Below are 19,050 nucleotides of genomic sequence, written 5' to 3'. Positions count from 1 at the left end.
CAGCACAGATGAATACACATGGCATTTGAAGACGCGATTTTTGACAACCTAACTATGGGGCATAAAACGTCATAAGTCAACCGGCAAACCAACCGCGCAAGAACAGAATAGATATGCACACACGCGGTCTTAAATGCGACAAACGAATGCCAGAAACAGCCCAATACAAGTTCTGACTTGTCGGGGATTAAGCTTGTTACGTTTTATACAGCGCTAAGCCACGAGCAATGATTTTTTTTTCGGCTTGAATGGGTTGCACTGTATAACGCAATAGACATCTTTTCACTGTTCCCTAGGTAAATTCACTACTCGATCGGCTGAGTGTTTTTATATCTGTCTTTCCAACTTTTACAATTCCATCGCCGTCCAACCACCATTATTGAAAGCTGCGGTAGCAGAGTCATTGCTGTACGTGACCGCAATTATTAATAGAGCCTCACAGCGGGGCTTATACGCAATCACGCTTTTCCGGCAACCTTCTGGCCGCTTATATTGCGTCTCGCCAGATAAGAAACAAACTGTCGCTTACTCAAACAAGCCGCTCCGTGCTCCCCCACAGGCTTCTTCCTTCTTCTCCTTTCTTACGCAGCAGTCGCTGTAGTATATATATATGTTCTTGGTCCGCCGCAGCCGCACATTAGAGATTTTTCCGCTCGTCGCCAGAGATCAACATGCCGGTCCTGCTGTACAACCTTGAGGGCAGCCCACATTGCAGCTTCATTCGGTGCTTGGCGAAAGAGATTGGCGTTCAGCTGAGCATCAAAGAAATCAATTGCGCCAAAGGAGAACACCGCTCTGCGGAGTTCATCAAGGTAATATCACTATTTGTGGAATGAACATGGGCCTTATTTCGTATTTTTGCGTGTTGTTGACAAAGTGACTGTGCATGTTTTAGTCCCTACAGCCCTTACCAAAACAAGTTTTATTATTTTTTCTCTCTGCACAAAGCTCAATTGCGCCTACCATTTAGAAAAGAAATTGTAAAATAAATTGTATAGGCAAGTCTCAGTGGTATATGGCTAGTATTGTTGAATTCTGCAAAAAAAAAAAAATAACGCCACTGACTGTCTGTTTATTTGTGACTGTATAAACAGAGCGAAGCTGTACGGTTGAACCTACTTATAATTGTTTGATTGATATGTGGGGTTGAACGTCCCAAAACCACCATACGATTATGAGAGATGCCGTAGTAGAGGGCTTCGGAAATTTTGACCACCTGGGGTTCTTCAACGTGCACCCAAATCTGAGCACACGGGCCTACAACATTTACGCCTCCATCGGAAATGCAGCCGCTGCAGCCGGCATTTGATCCCGCGATTTGCGGGTCAGCAGCCGAGTACCTCAGCCACTAGACTGCCGTGGCGGGGCCTACTTATAACAATAACAATACTGGTTTTAACAATATATCGATGATAACAATGAGAAGATGCTGCAACATGAAACTTTGTATGATTTCTATGGTGAAATAGGCCACTTACATCAATTCCCACCCGCCACATTATCGGTTATAGCAATGAATTCAGGTTGATGGCTTTCCGCACTGAAAAGTAATAGAACATTATATCCTTGAAATTCAAGCCGCTGAACCACCGCCCAAAACTGCACTTTGCCCCGGTGCTCTTCGAACACACAACTATTTCGTTGCACAGCGTTGTGGAACCGTACAGTTAAATTCTACAATGGTGCTGGAAGCGTGGTGGTTTCGGTTCATGCAGTCAAGCGAGCAATTTGAGAAAAAAGTTGGGACTTTGAATAGTTTCTGCATCCACGACGAAAGACAGTATCCTACATTGGCTGGTGGCTTGTGAAAGTCCCGTGAAAACGTAATAATTTTCTAGCATGTCCGAAAAAGAGGAAGCTTGCCATCCTTATCTCAAATGTGTTGCCATTTCACATCTCATAATATATATTCGTCGCAACAGCCTCTCATCCCCATAATTTTCTTTTTTCTGTAGCGGAGCCTTCTTTTAGCAATTATTGGTTACAATGAAATTTTCATGCCATTTGAGCATTGCTATAAATTGGTTCCACTGTATTACGTCAAACGAAAATGTACGCAGTTTGTTCCTACCTCGAAGCGGCTAGATGTGTGCCGAGGTAATTGGCTTGCTTATCGGTGACGCTTAATTTACGATCCCGCAGCGTGCTGGGTGTTGATGACGAGGAAAAAATAGCATCATTTGTGGTGAAGTGGCACCTTCTCCCCTGCTACTCCTCTCTCCGTCATCTGAAAACCCTTTTCCACCTATTTCCTGTACTTAACAATACGAAACTGTGGTATCCGTTACATTCTACTCCTCATTTCTCCACCTTTCTGTCTGCTATTCAAGCTGACAACCCTATTGCGCACCCTCGCTTTCGTTTCTCACCCGTTCCTACACCAGACCGCACACACACCTATGCTTCGCTTCACTTTCTTCCCCCTCCATTTATTCTTCTTCACCAGTTTCCTTTCTCGCCCCTTTGGTGTACTATACAAGGCTACGCTGCACATGGCTGTGGTTTACATGATTTTTGCCTTGTGATGCCCCAGAATGCTGTGCAATGCTTTAGCTTCTATGCGTGTATTGGTGTCTTCTGAAATAAACTTAAGCTGATAGTTTGCTGTCATCTGTTGTAAATGTTCCTTCTAGTCTCTGTCTTTTTCGCGCAGCGTTTTACCTTCCAGTATCCACCCCCTTCCTTTTTCATTTCCTCTATGTCACATCATTCTTCCCTACCCCCCCCCCCCCCCCCTCGCCTCAATGCTGCTGCGCAACGTTACACTGCTCTTAGCTATGGTAATTTGCCTGCGTTACGCCGAGGGATGACGTGAGATGACAGGATAAGACAGGTATATGACGTGGGACATGAGACGACATCCCGGACCCGTATTGTCTACAGCACCTAACTTCACTGCCAACCGATTTACTAGGTGCAGTCTTTTATTGCACACTGAAAAGTTCCATGTCAGCAGTGATTAAAGCTGGAGCTGTTTGTTCCAAATGCGAGTAGATATTTAGGGGCGAAACTCCTTAAGGCGTGGGTTGGTCGTCGCCTGTGTGTATGCTTGCATGTAGTAACAATCTCACATCATATCCATGGAGTGGATGATCATGAGTGGGGTGAAGCTTCGGAAGGTTTTATCAGCAAACCATGAATCATTCACTGGGCACGTCCATTCATCGTCTGTCTGTTTGTCTGTTTGACGTACAGATGTATAGACAGGCGGACGCACGCACGGACGCGCGAATAGACAGACGCACAGACGAACGCACAGATGAACGCACAGATGGACGCGCGGACGCACGAACGGACGAATGCACAGACAAACGGAAGCAAGAACGAACGGATGGATGGAAGCATGGACGGACTCATGGACACTTCGCCCCACTCATCATTATTCACTCTGTGGATATGCTGTGACTTTTTTCTAAGCAAAACGATTCGATATGCGAAGCTACCGCGATGTTCTAGTCTCTTCAACAAAAACGCTGAGCAGTGATGACGATGCTGAAAGCCCTCTACGCAAACTCTTCATCGCTCGCGCTGAACGTTCTGCTTTTGTGGTGGTGAATAAGCTATGGTTAGCCGCCGTCATCTTGACTTTTACGGCAATTTTTTTGTTTTTTCACACTGCCTAAACATACACCGTCATGCTAGTCAGACAGGCCTAATGTTTTTACAGCTCATCGGCATGTGCCGCTAAGCCCTCAGCAAGAAACTATCGTGCTGACCCATGAGCATTGATTCGCAGGTGTAGTAAAGGCAAGGCCAATGTTCTTTCCAGCACAAACTAAGGCCTGTCTGCATATTTGAAGTTAATAAAGACTTTAATAAACAAAGTGTAGAGCACTAAATTTCTTCGTCTTTTTTTTATTGAAATAGAAAATAAACGAAGGAGTTCTTGAAACCGTTACTTCGCGACGGCTACCGCTTTCGACTTAATTGGTACAAAAAATATAAAAAAAACAATAGCATGTATACATATATACCGTTACATGGGTGAGAGCAAAAGTTCTCCTATATGGGCTGAACAAACACGTAGACGGCACGCTCACTTTTAACTTTTGTCCGCTCAGTATTCGTCACAAATATTATTTTTTTCGAAAAACTGTTGCAGCACCGTCACTGCTTTGCCGTTTGTTTTGGATGGCCATGGATTTAGTATTTCATTCAACCCGAATGGTCGCTCAGGATCTAACCTATGCAGTTCTTGTTCTAGTCGCCTTCGGTGTGTGTCGTGTTTCGGACAGTCGAGCAAGAGGTGACAGATATCCTCGTCGTCGTGACCGCATGAACATGCGGTCGATGTTGCGCGATGAATACAAAGAAGGAAGTACTTTGTATAAGCAATTCCGAGTCGTAGGCGATGAATGAGTGTGTTGAAACATTTCAGGAGGTCACGTTCTAATTGGTATTCAAGATGAGGATCAACAAAATATAGGATCGATTCCTTTGTTTTGTCTGTGAACCAGGTAGACAGGCATAATTCATGTTTTATTGTTCTTGAAATTCTATTTACTTCATATTGAGATACCAGAATGAGGCACGTTTGCGTAGAAGTATGAGCGGTTTTTCTTTTTCACTGCTCTGTGTTTCGCACTGTTTTACCCTGTGTTGAACATTTACAGCCTTTACCACTGTGCAGGTAGTTAATGGTAGACTTTTGACTTTCTGTATCATTGAATGGTCATACGGTGGCGATTGTTCACGTCTTCCTTTTTTTTTTTTTTGCAGCGTGGGGCACCAAAGTCATTAATAGTGAGTTTAGTGAAGGAATGAAAGCTATAAATTTTCTTTTATATAGAAAATTTGGATTCCCTTTTCTCGACACAACAGATAGTCTTGAAATTTGTAGTGCTCTCTCAATTCGTCGTCTGAGTGGTTGACTGTACACTTGAATTTAGGTCCGAAAAGAATACTTGTAGTTATTGTGTCAAGCGTACTATACCAGTACCTCATGATGTTCGTCTCATTCTAGCCTATGAGAGTTTACGAATGATTCACACCAGACCACAACACAGACGTTTGAGACTTTAAACTGACTGCAGAATGCATCCATAGCACATTTTGTGTCAGTTAAATAGCAAACCGATTCCGCTGTTTTGAGATTGCGAACTATTATGTTTAATTTCTTGCAGAAAAACCCTTTCCACAAGGTGCCTACGATTGACGACGGTGGCCTCATCGTGTACGAGAGGTGCGATACATTCCTAATTCTGCTCTGTGTTACACATGTGGTACCTGCATGTGGTAACTGCTTTGTATGATATCATTTAGTTTTCGATGCCTTTCTATGTACCATGTACTGGGCCCACAAAGTGCTTTCACGAAAAAAAAAATTTGAAAAAAAATAATCGAAGTAAGCGCCACTTTGGCAGCTTTTACATGACTCTGCTCCTTGCTAACGCGTCAATCGTTCTGCTTGTGCAGCAATGCCATTGCCTACTATCTCCTTCGGAAGTATGCTCCCGAGTCACAGCTCTACCCTAACTGCATCAAGACACGCGCTCGCATCGACCAGGTGCTTGCAGCAGCCAATGGCAACATTAGCCCTATCCTAGGGACCTATCTCGTGAGTACGAGATTTTCTCAAGTCGTGATATTTCAATTCATGCTTACATGTTGTTATAACTGTAGCAGTTTATTGTATTAAAACTAGAATATCGTTAATATGTACGCCGTTGCGGAGGGCACGAGTGATTTCATTGCACTATCAAGCTCCTTCAAAGTTTTTTTTAGGTTATGCATCTTCATGTATAGTTCAAATCAGTTTTCGTAAACACCTTTTTTTTCTTTTATTGAATTTATATTTGTTAGGCATAGATTTTAATGGTCAGGCAAAACAAATATTTCCACAGTGATAAAGAAGCACGGAAATACCCTAAAGTTAAGTAAGAGCCGCCATAAGTATAAAGAGATCTCTTTCTTCCCAACAAGAAGCTCATGTATTTTAATTTATTATTTTTTATTCTTTTCACAGGCGGCTCGATGCTTGAAACGTACCAAACCTAGTGCAGATGAGGTGAAGGAGTGCGAAGAAAAAGTACTCAAGTGTCTTGAGCACCTACTTGGAGAAAGCAAGTTCGCCGCCGGTGACAAGATCACGCTTGCTGACCTCTGCCTGATCGGTCACGTTGCTGTCTATCTCGAGGTAAGTGGGGCATGGTGGCTTTCTTAGCCTATCGTGACAGTGAGATCAGCTTAACACAGGTTCAGGTTGACCACTCACAACGCAACAATCCTGTCTTACACAAGAAAGAAAAGAAAACCCGCTTCTCTGCTTCTGTCTATAGTCAGGATGCATGGAAGGAAAACCTCCTACGACAAAAATGCAGCTTTAGCGTGCAAAGCTGTATACGTGATCAATCTCTACTATGATCCATATGTTCATCTAAGTTACATTTTGGGTCTTGCTAGTTCTCATTGTCATTTTCGTCAAATAGCCTTGATCGATCTTTATCATCTTCTAACGTTTCATGGCAGACCTTGAAGAATGATACCAGCGTGGATTGCACTCCCACGTGCTAAAATCACCCCCGTGAAAGCAGCATGTTTTGACATGTGGATCGATGTGTACAGCGGCCCTTCAATGTCCGTCTGTCAGTTTACGTCCTCGTTGCTGTCTTTGTAGCCGTGGTGCAGTGCCAAATATAGCGTTTGTATCCAGGCAGGTTTAGTTCATTGCTACTGCTCAATGTGGACACTTTCAATCTTCCTATATATTGAGCATAGATAATGTGGTGACACTGACAAGTGTAACCATCTTGACGATGCACCAGTATGTAATAATAATTAATGGAAACGACCCGGAACAGCGTATTTTCTACGCGTCATACTAAATATGCGTTGCCAAAGGCTTCATGCATTCATCCAAAGGGACTTCACTGAGCGTTAGGCGAAATGATGTCACTATGGCAAGGAACAATTTTGTTTTCATATATGTTGTTTTTCAAGCTGGCAAAAAACTAGGAATTGTGGTGAAAAAAGTTTTCAGAAGGGGCAAGCTGATGTCGACGGTAAAAGTTGATCTGTAAAGAGCTCTAATCGTTTCACTGACTGTGCGAGCGGAGTGGTGTACTTAATCCCTTTGTCTGGCGGTGGTACGTACTACATTGGTCGGACGGGACGTTGCCTCAACGTGTATCTAAGGGAGCACGCCAGCTGTCTGAAAGGTACACCATCTACGCATCTTTCCCTTCATTTCTGGCAGTGCAGTTGCGCAGCTGAGCTAAACAAAACTGCTGTCATGATGAGGCTGATGAACCAGCGCACACGTTAAATCGCTGCAGTGTTTGAAATCGTAAAAGCCAATTAGAAGTGCGTGAGCTAGACCTCAACCACTATCACTGATGCTGAAGTTTATTATCGACACCATACGGGATTACATGCTTGATTGTGGTTGATAAAGTTATTAGTGCATTCGTTTATTATTACAGTTACCATGTTTATTTCATTCAACCTTTATGTTGTTAGACAGCATTTATTTCGTGTGCATCGTTGTGTTTTCGTGTTCTTTTCCTGCATTTATTGTCACAAAAATGTTCCAATTAGCTTAATTTGCTACTTTACTTCAGTACAGAACTTTATTCATCCAAACTAGTTGTGTAGATCAAGTCTGCAGAACTGTCGAACGTTATGTAAACAAAGATACTATTCACAATTAAACAGGAGAGCAATAACGGAGTGATGAAGACCACAAGCAGAAACCTTGTAATCTAAAAACTGTCACTCGACAAAAGTAAAATGCACTATCTCAGAGATCAGCCTCGCTTTATCTGTAACAGAAAAACACATAAAAGTATAGGCATAGTAGTAACGGCGGAGCTCCGATAAAATATGGTTTTTAGAAAAGAAATCAAAGGACGTTCGCACGAAACGAATCACGTTAAAGGATGTTCACATTGCATATACCGCTGAAGAACACCGTATTACATTTACTAAGAGAATGCAGCAAAGACCAGCGTCCATTGTCTTATACACTCACTTAGCGCTTGAGCTACAGCAGAAGACCGAAAAAGTTTCAGATATGAGTGTGGTCCTTATAAAACGGGGGACGCTAATATGTACAATACATAAATACACACTAGCTTTTGCTTTGAATGCTACCTTCATGTGTTCAGGTATTGGTACATAATTCAGCATGGCTAATAGAGTGATCAACCTACCTATTATTGTCGTTAACTTTTTTTTGCTTTTTGCAGCTTCCATGCGTCAACAGAGCCAAATACCCAAAGCTTGCCGCGTACTACGATCGTGTGAAGGGCGCATTGCCGTATTTTAATGAAGTTTTCGGCCCAGCCATTGCTCAAGCCAAGAAGCTGTGGGACATGGTGCACTAGACATGCCTCAATTCCGCTTTCGAAATAAGGACGCAAAGTGTTTGACGCGTTGCTTGAATAAAAATATATTTCTTCTTTGAAATATTTATATTGATCGGTTCTTTGTCCTCTATATCGCATTCCTTCGCACAATTGTCTCTATACTGAAATACACGAATGTTTTTTCAATCAGTGCTCTGGCCGTATAACTGAAAGTCAGTTTCAAGCCATGTCCCCTATGTATTGGCAGACACTGTGCTACTTTTCACCGAGACTCTTGTTCTGACTTCTCCCAATAGCGCAAAGGAGCCTATCGGCTTCATTAGCACATAACACACCACGGAACTAAGCTTGATTGACAAATTTTCTTCCATAACAAACCTACACAAAGTATATGGCACATGGTTTACGTACACTTTTTATATGTGACACTAAAGTACGTAAAAACAGTCTTTCCGATATACTGCTGTCATCATGTATGTATCACACAGTCGCCGACATTTTCATGGAAATGAATTTAGCGAGCACACTCTTCTTGCATTACAAGGTGAGAAAGCGCAATAGCCATCTGAAATTTATGAGCAAAACAGTCAAATCAGACCGTTTATCGGTTGTCTATACTTTATAGACAACTTTTGCACATTCGAGCTGAAATCACGGGACTTATTAAACCCTGTGTCGCACTGCCGTTTTAACAGCGAAGCTCTTCTTAATCGAGTCTTTGCTGACCGGTTTCCGTGGTGCTGTGGTGCTATTTTGGGCAGAGTAGACGTATTAGCGTTACACAAATCAGGTAACTCAGATTACTCAGTGCAGGTGCACAGAAAAGAAGGACAGTTAAGTTAGCCAAAGAAACAGGTTATGTGCCACCTAAATGTATGCGGCCTATGAGAAAACTCTCATCACCATAAACGCATACGAGCCACAGAAGTTCAGCAAATACCATTACAGACAACTTCCGCTATGAAAAAAGGGCAAAGCTACGCCAGCGAATGGCGCACTGGTACCATGGTCACACCTTTTCCACGTGACGCACTGATGTTATAAAAGATGGTGAATAAGCTAGCCATTCAGAGCTTAACAAAGCGTTTTTAAGAAGAAGATGTGATACAACATACCTGACAGGCTTGCGAAACATAAAATTGCTACAGCGTATTGTAGGGAAAGCCACCAATTCAGCTGTTTCATCACCGTACTCGAGGTGGAGCTGGCTGAATTTTGTAAATGATGTTACAGCCCACAACAGGCATGCATATTGAATGAGCTTGGGCCCGTTCATTGCTTTGTCTTTTTTTTTGTATTTATTGTCAAAGCCTCACAAATGGCATGAGTATTGTGTAATAGCACGAGTTCTGTGGTTCCTCACATTATTGTTCCTATTTCTCAACTACTTCTGTGTCTCTTATGCGGCTTGCGTACCAGTCAGAAATCGCCGATGGTGATGCTCAGGCATTTTAACCTCAAGCATCAAAACGTGAACAGCACGTCGTTTCAAGCATCGCATGCAGTGCGGAATGTACACGGTGTAAATTCTGGGGACAACCAGTAGTTCTACGAAATTCAAAAAAAAAAAAAACTCTAGGCCAGCACGAAACGCGCCGCAAAGTCACAGCGAAAGCTGGCAGAGCGTCCTTTCTAGAGCCTTTTTAAACACTCATGAGGCAGCTACTGCATGCACACTTGCAGCACACAACCAATAAATTGGGTAAGAAAAAACAATGAAAAAAAACAGCTAGACAGATCAGCCCTTCCATCAGGCTTAGAAGCCCCTACAGTGAAGTTGTTTTAAGGCGAAAGCATTAAAGAGCTCATTACAGGGCATCACGACGCTGGCATTCACATCATCGTCAGCGTCTTTGGTTGTCAACAAAAATTATCCTTCTCTGGGTGACCAAGACATCGAGAAAGATGCAAACAAAATGTATAATAAAACTGTTCAAGTTCAAGTAAGGATTGAAGCCATGCCACTTGCGTGGCAAGCACGTGTTCCGCCACACTGCCACGCGTCTCTAAAAACACAGCTCAAATAACTTCCTGTGCTTGCAGAATCAGCAAAAATAACCTTAATCATTTACAAACACACGCGTCTCCTAAACAGGCTTCACAATACAGCATGTAAAATAACACTAGTGTTGCGCGGGAAAACCATAAATTGTCATCGGGCGTGAGAGCCCATTATAAAGACTTTTTCGCCAACGTTTACAAAACACCATTTTTCGCCAACGTTTACAAAAACACCCACGTCACTTTGTGTAGTTTCTTTATATATTGGTAAAAGCTGTGGAACTCCCTCAGACTCACTCATGAAATATATTCTGCCCTTAGGACACACTCAGACTTCCTGCCAAAAGTTTAGTGAGCCGGATGCACATGGTCTCACGCTCACGAAAATTTTCTACAACCAGACTCGCTCAGGCTCAAACTCAGCATAATATTACTCACGTGGGCTCAATCAGACTTTCAACTCGATCCTAATTTTAGTCTGAGTGAGTCGACTCATGATTATATAGGCCTAGATATAGCATTTTTTTTTCTTGGTGTCAATGCTCTAAACACCATATCTCGCATGAGGGCTCTTCTTGGCCCCTTTGATATGGTACTTTCGAACACGAGTTGTGACTTAATGTGGAAGAACATTTTTGTCGAAGAGGATCGCAACATTAAATACATATTTATCAAAAACTTCCGCTCGATTATTTGGTGAGAGAGAGCTGAAACTAAAATTCACCTTGCTACATAATTAAGTCATTTGATAAATTAATACTGAAATGGTGTATGAGCGATACTACTTTGTAGTACTTGTGAGTATAGGCGATAGCATAAACATGATTCTATGTATGAGGCTGATAGTAATGTTGAATATGAGTAGATAGGATCATAGACAGGCAAGCATAAGTTAAACTCACTCAGAAAGTATATCTCGCGCTTGGGACTCACTCGCCCTCAGGCTCTCCAAATTTTGAATGCGAAGCATTTCTTAGCGAACTTCAGTGACATTGAGTGCATCTATCTATCTATCTATCTATCTATCTATCTATCTATCTATCTATCTATCTATCTATCTATCTATCTATCTATCTATCTATCTATCTATCTATCTATCTATCTATCTATCTATCTATCTATCTAACTATCTATCTATCTATCTATCTATCTATCTATCTATCTATGTATCTATCTATCTATCTATCTATCTATCTATCTATCTATCTATTGATTGATATGTGGGGTTTAACGTCCCAAAACCACCATACGATTATGAGAGACTCCGTAGTGGAGGGCTCCGGAAATTTTGACCACCTGGGGTTCTTTAACGTGCACCCAAATTTGAGCACATGGGCCTACAACATTTCGGCCTCCACTATCTATCTATCTATCTATCTATCTATCTATCTATCTATCTATCTATCTATCTATCTATCTATCTATCTATCTATCTAACTGTCTAGATTTTCAGCTCTCCTGGCCGTTTCGTTAATGGTATCAATACCAAATTCGGTATGGGTCAACGTGACTGTATGCCGAGCACAATTGACTAGTCTTAACATTACTATCATCATATGTATGTCATGAATGTCATGATTTACATTTCATGGTCTTCGTGTTCTTGCACTGGATTTGTTCACATGACATGTTGCAAAATTGGCATGGTATGACATTACTGCATGGCGAACACCAGTGACACGCCCTAACATGGAAATTATGACATGCATGTCGTATAAGTCATGAAAAATAACTACACGCCACGCACATGGTGCGCTCGCAGTCGTTTCGCTAGCTTCACATATAGCAAATTGTGTGTTACGTGACGTGAATGCATGACGAAGGCATGTGGCTGGTGCAAACGTGATAATCATTAGATCCGTGTCATGTAACATGACTATATTTCACACTCATGACGCACCAGAGGCCGTCTCGCTTGTTTCTAAAACAGTAAATTTGGTATTAAGGGACGGGAATAGATCGAAGGTATGTGACTGGTGCAAACATGCTATAATGAAATGCGTTGCTCCGCTCTTGATGCGCTCGTGGCCGTTTCGCTAGCTTCACATGTAGCTAACTCGGTTTTACGCGTCGCGAATGGATGACATAAGAAAATGACACATCCAAACATGATATTCATGACATGCATGTCATGTGTTACAACATGACTACATGCCACACTGATGATGCGCTCGCAGTCGTTTCTCTAGCTTCACATATGCCAAATTCGGTATTACATGACGCCAATGTATGACAAAAGTATGTGGCTGCTGCAAACATGGTAATCATGAGATGCTTGTCATGTGAGGACATGGCTACATGCAACAGTCGAGGTTCCGATACATTCAGACGTATTTTCTGCCATATACTCGCAGGCACGCACCGCGCGGCGTTGCTTTGACGCATGCGCGTTTCAGAGCGTCCGGTATCCCTGCGTCACGTAACGGCACTGCAGCATGTCGCATTTCGCGCTGGTTCAGTCGGGCTGCGCCGACGGATGCTGGTCACGCTTAGAGTGAGACAATGGAGTGCTCACGTTTTGCTAACGTAGCGCCGTTGTGCCCAGCGTGCGTGCGCGTCAACGCTACATTGGAGTAGATTGGGCCTTTCATGATGCACTCGCGGCCGTTTTGCTGGCTCCACATATACCAAATTTGGTGTTACGTGACGTCAATGGATGACGAACTATATCACTGGTGCAAACATCATCATACTGAATGAGTGTCATCTAAAAACATCACAACATACCATGCTCATAGCGTGCTCGTGGCCGTTTCGCTAGCTGCACGTATACTAAAATTGATACCACGTGAAGTGAATAGATGACGAAGGTAATCGACACATCCAAACTTGATAATCATGACACGGAAGTCATGTAAAGAATCATTTACTTCCACCTCGAAACATAGTGCTGATTTTAAAACGACATATCAACATTTCTCATTCGTGCTTCGCATATCATCGATTCCCACTGCCCATGAGATCTGCCTATTTTTCTGAGTGGCTCGAGACCATCGACTCAGTCGGCTCCCTCATTGCCTGGCCGAAATGTAAGAAATCGGCTGTTGCCGCGACAGCCTTCGTGGTGGTGCCAAGACATGGCTCGGCTGCGAAAGCGTTCAGCAACAGTCCTAGCCAGAATGATGTGCCCGAATATTTATTGCCTCTCGGCCGCTGTCACACGCCAGCAGTCTCGTTCTGACCAAACCACTATGTGCGACTCCTACAAGCTGCGAGACGCACAACCGAGATGGTGTAGCTCCGGCCCTTATGAATCTGCCCGTCCTCGGTGACCAAGGTCAAGAGAACAGTCGCGATGCCGTCACCGTGGCTTCCACCAACATTCCTATTCTTGGACTTTCAGCCTATGAGAAGCCACCACCTGAGGGTACAGCTGTATCCTGCACCTTTTTCACGGCAAGAAGCGTAAAACGCGTTACAACAGATACCAATTGCGACCGTGAGGCAGGTTTTGTGGCCGAGGACCAAAACTCATTACCCACTCTTCGAGTGGACATAACACCAAGCTATAACACCTTTGGGTGACCGCAGATGGTGAGCCTGCCTTGATGGGGCTGGTGAGAGAGTGCTTGGACGTGTAGTTCTACAGTGTGACGCAGTCAAATTCTCTGTGTGTGAATGGTCTCCACTGACCGGACGCCATACCACCGGAGGAGAATATCGTCCACGGCAAGGCCGCCAAAGACTTGACTGCGCATTCTATAGATCTAATATTTGACATTCTCGTCCAGTGCAATGACTTCACGTTGAGGGAGGCTGTACCTGCCAACATGACTGCAGGCATCAAAGACAAGCCACTAGAATTTAAAGCGCTTTTTTCTTCTGCACCCAATGTGCATGAAGTTTTGTGATAGACACATGCGTTCCACATGTGCGGCGCTAGAATAGTGGCCATTTATGAAACAGTGGGGCAGAAGCTTGACCACAAGACACAGAAAACATGCCACCCCCTCCATGAATGTTCGACAGCGATGCAAGACGAGCCATGGCGTACCCAACACAGACCATTTCGGGACACTCATTGCAGTCAGCCTAAGACCGTATGGCGGCCCACCTCTCAGTGCAGCGACGAGCACTGTCATTTGTCTCCTAGCACAGTGTAAAAATTGTGTATGCATCGAGGGTATTCGTCATCTGCCATTCTCTGTGAGTGCACCGAAGAACTCATTTCGCGTTGGCACTTCTTGTCTTCCGTGTTCTATTCTGCATCTTGTCGCCAGCGCTTCAGCTTCATACATCTTTGTGCAGCTAACGCTGCCTGAAAACGAATGTCGAATTTTCCCCGTTACCACCTCACATTACGTTCTGTGGCCACCTGAAAAAAGAAATCCTGCGCGTTAGTTCAGCAAGAATTTTAAATGGCGACGCACTCAGGTTACCTTACTGTCATATTCAATATTGTGGCATTCTGATTATTTCGGACCTCATTCGCTTCTCTGAGGGGTCTTCTTTCCTTGCTGCCCTAATCCAAACCCCCGAATTCTCACTGCTGCCGTGTGGATCAGCAATCACTTGCACCGTCGATTCTGATCTCGTTGCCATTGTTGCCCTTTGAAATTGTGAGCTACCAGAGTTCACCTCGCCGCCCCTCCAACCACCTTTGGTGTCAACGACAAGTCTTGATTTACTGGAAGCCCAGAGGCAATATTTGCTCGCCTTACTTAACGAACATTGTTCTTTGGTCGAAGTTAATTTGCCTGTCCTTGGTATGACCACTGCCGCTCGTTGCCGCATTTAGAATGACGGCTCCCATATTATCCAACGGAGACCATATCGGTTGTCCTTGAAAGAGGCTAAGGTCGTTGCAAAAACAAATTGGCCTGGTATCTGCATGTTACACCGCAAATAACGTTGAAATACGATAGTGTTGCGTCTGGAGAGAGTGAAAAAACTCCCAAGCATTTCCCCGAGGGTGAACATGGTCAAGTGCGAATACACGGGGTGATGCTATGAGGGGTATTTATTAATTCGCGCTATTATATTTATCATTCACACTATGGTGCCTGTATGGTGTAATGGTTCCTGGGAATCGCAATTTGATCACACAGGGAAGTTTACGTTAACTCACTGGCGAATGCCAACGGACTCTAACTTTACTCCCCCTCACGACCCGCTCTCGAGAGAGACTGAGAGAGAAGGCGGGCGCGCGCGAGAGAGAGGTGCGCGTGCAGCTGCAGCAAGCGAGGAGAGCGGAGGAGCGAGCGAAGGGGGAGGGAGATAAGGCGCGTTACTGACACCGATATCAGCGTCGCGTCTGTGGCTTATTCGATAGAGCGTCGCGCTGCGGCCCACCAAGTCCTCTTTCTTTTAAAGATAGAGAGAAGACTGCGGACGCCGCCGACAGCGGTGGATGGTTTGGGGTCGCTTATAGAGCGTATTCACACTTAAAAAACGTTTATTTGATGTTCTCCGCAAGAAAATTGATGTATGGTATTCTGGAGGGGCTGCGTTAGAGTGCCTCGAAAGCACAGCGGAGGTGAACGAGCGCATCAAGTGACGTCACACGTGAGACATAAGCGATATCTGGTAGTTATGCTTGAAAACGGGGCGCGCGCCGCGCGCGTTCATCTCTGAGGTGATAATGTGTAGAACGCAAGGCAACAGGTTGGTGCCACTACCGTGTCGTCTTAGCAAAGCGTTGGAAACACTTGCCGTTTTATGCAAGCGTTGCATGGCCTGTGCAGCGTTTTCAAGGCTACGATCCTTTGAATTACTTATGTACGCCTTTTCTAGTAAATAATAAACATACCTAATGTTGAAGTGTTGTTATAGTGGCTCAGATATGCGCAACAATTGCTCTTTAATTGACAGTCGGTCAAGTATGAACGCTGAACTTCGAGCAATATGGTGGGTGCTGCGGATGGGGTCGGCCGTGTGGAGTATCGTTTGGTCATTTTGGTGCCGTTTAGGGTACTGTTAAGGTGGACAAACAGACAAATAGACAGAAAGAAAGACAGACAGAAAGACAACAGACAGACAGACAGACAGACAGACAGAAACACAAAGTTTTGCGTCGAAGATTCCCAAGAAAGACTAACGTCTTTGAAGACGTCTTAGATAAGCTACGTCGGAAGATCATACGCTCATTAACATGCAGATACGGGGCCAATTTTTTTTCTAGCTTCCATCTATGATCGGGCTACTGGCAGATGTTGATGTTCGAATCTGACAAAAAGAAGACTACTTTTCCGACCCTGGGGGAGCTAACCAAATTTCTTGTAATGTTTTTGGGGCTCCGCAACGCGCAAGTTGCCTTGAAACGCATATTAGACGATGTATTGCATTGTCTCAAGTGGAAATCGTGCTTTTGCTATCTCAACTACAGTAGTGTTTTCGCCCACATTCTCACAAAATCTACAGCCTCTTGAAGAAGTCCTAGCCTGCCTTGCAAAAGCTGGCGTACAACTGAGTGAAAAAATTGTACTTTCGTCAGCAAGACACTCAAATTTGTGGGATACTAATTCAGCAAAGAAGGAATAAGACCACATCCTGAGAAGCCACCGTCCTCGTGTTCCCTTGTCAAATGCGTCAGAAAGGAATGTGCCGTTTTCTTTGCTTGGAACCTTATTGCCGGTGTTTGATACATGCATTCGCCACGCTTGCGTCTCCACTACATCAACTACTTGCCAATCACGCCTTCTTCGTTTGGGGTGAAGACTCTGACGGTGCTTTCGTGGCACTGAAGCAAGCGCTGACACCCGACCCGGTATCATGCCACTTCGATCCAAGCGCATCTACCTTTCTTCATACAGACTCTCGCAGCCGAGGACTTGGTACCGTTCTTCTGCAACGTCTGCTTCACGCGAACGAGTCGTATCCTACCCCAGTCGTGCACTGTCTCCTGCAAAGAAGCACTACACACTAAGAAAGCGCAAGTGCCTTGCGGTTGTTTCGGTTGTACAAAAATATCTCTCATATCTTCACGGCCACCACATTACAGTCATAAAAGATAACTTACCATAAGGCACTGTGCCGGCTTTCGTCGTTAAAATTTTGTCGGGCCACCTTGGTTGCTAGGTAATCGCTTGATGGAATATGATTTTGAAATCGTCTAGAGCCCTGAAAATTAGCATAACGATGCTGATGCCCTCACTTATTGGCTACTGATCAGCCATTTCAATCGAAAGTCGCCAATCTTGACTGAAACTGCTCTGCCCACCTCAGTGGTCAGCTGTCTAAAAACACTGCAACCCATTGGTTCTTGTGTCCCATCAATAGGCCGATCCTCACTAGCACTCAATAATAACACGCTTAGAAGGCATATCTGCTCCTCCAGACGCCCAACTTTGTCGACAACTTCACCATTTCAAGGCTCACAGTGGTGCCCTATATTCTTACGTCTATCACGTCGGTGGAAACGAATGTGTCTCAGTTATACCAAGATCACTGCAGCACGAGGTTCTTCAAGCATTTTGCGAGGATTGCAGTGCCGATCATCTCGGCTACCATAAAACGTACGAGAAAATAAAAGTCACTGCACCTGGCCTGGCCGCTCTTCAGCCGTTGCCAAATAGGTTGCCTCGTATATGTTCACTGTCAAAGCCGCAAGCGACCTCCACAACTCCGTCTGACCTCTTGCAAACTTTTAGTTGTTAAGCTTTGCCTTTCGAAGTCGTCGGGCTAGACCTGAACGGTCCTTTTCCCGTAACCTCCCACGGGAATCGCGGAATTGTGATGGCTGAGCCAGTGTGCAGAAATAGCCTCAATACAAGCTGGCACTCCCCTAGAAGCCGCAGATTTTATTTTCTGTGCAACATAATTTCACACCACAGAGTTCCACGAGTTCTGCTCAGCGACCACGGTGGTCTACCTTCATTCTGCTCTTGCTGAGGTTCTGCGCGCCACCAGCACCATTCACAAAACAACGTCTACTTATCATCCACAGACAAGAAGCTTGACAGAAGGCTTTCAGCGCATGCTTCCGACATGGTTTCAATGTACATGCTCGACCACACGAACTTCCACGCGAGTCTGCCATTCGTGACTTTGGCCTAGAATACAACTACGCAACACACAACCAGCTTCTCTCCCTTTTTACTAGTTTATGGCCGCTCACCAAACTTCACTCTAGATGTTTCATTTCTTCCGGCTCTGGCAACCTCAGCAGGTCTTTGTCCGAACAATTTCTGTATCGCCTCGCACACCAGCGTTGCCTTGCCCGAAGAAAATACAACATCTCCCAAGAAGCTCCGAAGTTGCGCTACGACTGGAATCATCATGCCGTCACCTTTTCTGTAAGAGACAAAGTACTTTTTTGGACTCAAGTGCGTGTTACTGGTTCATGAGCAGCTTCGTGGGTCGTTTTAATGAGTCGCTTTGTTGGACTCTGCACGTTCATGCAGCAAACATCTTCCATGAAATACTGTGTTTCACCCTGAGGCCTCATTCTTCTCACCGTCACCAATGCATAGAAATTCGGCATGCCTAGCGGGTAAAGCCGTAAAGACAACGCAATCTCTAATGAGCCTGTGAGCCTGCGTTCGATTCGAATTAAGCCATTCCTCTCTCTCTCTCTCTTTATCACTCTCTATGTCTGTCTGTCTGTGTGCGTGTGCGTGTGCGTGTGCGTGTGTGCGTGTGCGTGTGTGCGTGTGTGCGTGTGTGCGCGCGCGCGCGCGCGCGCGCGTGTGTGTGTGTGTGTGTGTGTGTGTGTGTGTGAAATCTGTTATGGCTAGGCATTTCTACATGACGAACACGAAATATGGCTGGGAACTTGAAAACGTTGTCATGCCTTACATGCCGC

At 44.4% G+C, this 19,050-nt stretch overlaps 1 protein-coding gene across 1 annotated transcript; it reads left to right on the top strand.

Moving 5' to 3' along the window:
* The first annotated feature begins 626 nt into the window (after positions 1–626).
* LOC119170592 (glutathione S-transferase 4) lies at positions 627–8,412 on the top strand. The gene is made up of 5 exons (XM_037421808.2): positions 627–812; positions 5,124–5,182; positions 5,416–5,557; positions 5,966–6,136; positions 8,187–8,412. The coding sequence occupies exons 1-5, from the start codon at positions 672–674 to the stop codon at positions 8,322–8,324; spliced, it is 651 nt and encodes a 216-aa protein (XP_037277705.2). The 5' UTR covers positions 627–671; the 3' UTR covers positions 8,325–8,412.
* The last annotated feature ends 10,638 nt before the right edge of the window (positions 8,413–19,050 follow it).

This window comes from Rhipicephalus microplus, chromosome 3 (genome assembly GCF_043290135.1).
Source record: "Rhipicephalus microplus isolate Deutch F79 chromosome 3, USDA_Rmic, whole genome shotgun sequence".
NCBI lineage: Eukaryota > Metazoa > Arthropoda > Arachnida > Ixodida > Ixodidae > Rhipicephalus > Rhipicephalus microplus.
This window is presented reverse-complemented; position numbering and strand designations above follow the sequence as displayed.